At 50.2% G+C, this 2500-nt stretch overlaps 1 protein-coding gene across 1 annotated transcript in view; it reads left to right on the top strand.

The window, feature by feature from the left end:
• Positions 1-1119: 1119 nt before the first annotated feature.
• Positions 1120-2500, top strand: part of LOC138351260 (prestalk protein-like) — a 117811-nt gene continuing 116430 nt past the window's right edge. Inside the window, exon 1 of the mRNA XM_069302892.1 lies at positions 1120-1176. Within this exon, the coding sequence (XP_069158993.1) occupies positions 1120-1176 (57 nt within the window). The remainder of the gene's footprint in view (positions 1177-2500) is intronic.

The following is a 2500-nucleotide window of genomic DNA, read 5'->3' as shown; positions in this document are numbered from 1 at the left end:
TGATTGACAGTTGAGAGGCGGGCCGAAAGAGCAAAGCTCAACCCCCGCAAAAACACAACTAGTAAACACTTGTCTTGTGACCATCGTGTTGGGTGGACGTGGGTTGGGAGCTCCTGGATCACTCGTGGAGTGGGAGGGGTACTCAGGAAACTTCGAAGTGAAAAAGACTATAAGTGAATGTACAAGTGAATGAAAAAACCTTGGGTTTTGACCAGAGCCATAAGGTAGTGAAGAAAAACAGTTTAATTAGCGTAATTCAAAATAGTTGAGGAAATACTGTGCAGTGTGAAACCAGACCTCACCGACCTCTGACCGCGTGACCTCACCTCGGCAGCAACCCTTATATCACCACGTGGGACGACGATTGGAGATTCACTCACCGTTTGTGTTAGCAGATTGTGCAGGGTATTGAGGAGCGCCTTTTTGGCTAGATTGTTACTGCAATGACTAGAAGGGGTTCAAGGTCAATCACCAGCAGGGATGAGGAGGAGGACAGATTTATAGACAAATTAATAGGGAAATTTGTAGAGAGAAGGAGTGATTGGTTGGAGGATCTAATCCAGGGGATTAAAAGTGAGGTATTTCAGCAAATACAGGATGCGGTAGAGAGGCAGAAACAAGAACTTATGCTCTATGTTCAGGAAGAGATTAGGAAGGGAAGAGAGGACTGGGAGAGGGAATGTGCTCGTATCACAAACGAATTAGGAAGGTTTAGCAGCATGGCTAAGGATAGAGTGGGATTAGTGGGAGATGGGTTAGTGACTGCGGTTGGGATGGGGAATCCCCAGGGGACAGGCTACCAGCATGACAATGAATTCCTGAGGAGACGGTCTATTATAATACATGGATTATTCGAATCTAGGGCACCAACAAGACAAGAGAGAATAGAAACAGAAAATTACGAATTGCACGAGATATTGAGGTGTATTGGAGCAGAGATGGCAGAACGCGAGGTGGATATCAATCGACGGGTTGGACCTTACAATTGTACCAAGAAGAGACCTGTTCTGGTGCAATTCTCCAATGAGGAGGCAGTGGAGTACATAATGAGGAGCAAGCATTTACTCAGAGGAAGTGAAACCCATTACAATGTGTTTATAGAGAGGTTTATGACGAAAGATGAGCAAACAGCCCACAAAAATAGATGGCAACAACGACAACGTACTAACCTCCCAGGTAATCTCACCTCCCAGGTCACATCCCAGGTCACCTCCCAGGTCACCTCCCAGGTCACCTCCCAGGTCGCATCCTCCCCAACTCAGCCCTCCTATACATCCCCCCTGCCTCAGCCTCCCAAAACCCCCCTGTCCCTTCCACATTTGCACCTCCACAACGATTCCCCTGCCCCTGCTACATCACACTTGTCAGCGACCCCAGTGGGTCAAGCCATGCCCTCCCCAAACCCACCTTCCCATCCCCCCTCCCCAAATACCCCTTCCCACTCCCCTGCCCCTTCTACCCCATTGACTTCAATTCCATCTACTCCATCCCAGCTTCCACTGCACCCCTCTTCCACTCACCCCCAAACCCCACCCAACCCTCACCCCTCCTATGCACCTCCAGCCCACATTTAACCCCCTCACCTTGTGACCCCCTAACACCTTCCCCCATCTCCCTCTTCCCCTCTTCTACCCCAAAACCCCCACCTACCCCCGATTCCCCCCTATCTAATATACCCTCTCTTCCACTCCCAGCACCCATGCTCCATTCTCATCTCACCTCAGTATCCCTCTTCCCCCCAACCTCTCAACCTCTATCTGACTCTCAGTCTCACTCTATTTCTCAACCCCCCTATGCTATTCAGACCCCTAACTTTCAGACCCATTATGCCCTTCTTACCCCCCTAGATGCCCAGACCCCATTTGCCTACCAGGCACTCCCAGGCACCCCCCTAGCACCCCCCCACTCGCCCCCACAGCCCCCACAGCCCCCACTTGCCCCCCAGACACCCCCCAGTTCCCCCCAGACCCCTGGTGAAAGGGGGAACTCTGACACCCGAGTTTCCAAGAAGAGTCTCAAGGTTTGGTACACCAATGCTGATGGGGTAGCCAATAAAGCAGAAGAGATAAAAGAAAGAGTTAGTGAGGCAGACCCAGACATAGTGGCAATAGTGGAAACTAAAATAAATGGCATGATCTCGGATGCAATCTTTCCAGAGGGGTACCAGGTGATAAGAAAAGAAAGGACACAGAGACAGGGAGGTGGAGTGGCACTACTAATAAAGCGGAAATGGAAGTTTGATGAGCTGGAAAATCCGGGTACCAATGAAAGCACAAGCTTCATACATGGAACCCTGACAGTGGATGGGAAGAAGATTGTAATCTTGATACTCTACAATCCCCCACCAAACAGTAGAAGGCCCAGGCAGGAGTACGAGGACAGCAACAAGACATGTATGGATGAACTGCAGAGGGCAGCAACTTTAGCGCATAGAATGAGAGCGAAGCTGCTGGTCATGGGGGACCTAAATCACGGAGAGATAGATTGGGAAACGAGGAAT

Source organism: Procambarus clarkii, chromosome 5 (genome assembly GCF_040958095.1).
Source record: "Procambarus clarkii isolate CNS0578487 chromosome 5, FALCON_Pclarkii_2.0, whole genome shotgun sequence".
NCBI lineage: Eukaryota > Metazoa > Arthropoda > Malacostraca > Decapoda > Cambaridae > Procambarus > Procambarus clarkii.
Note: the sequence above shows the minus strand (reverse complement) of the source record. Positions and strands in the feature narration are given on the sequence as shown.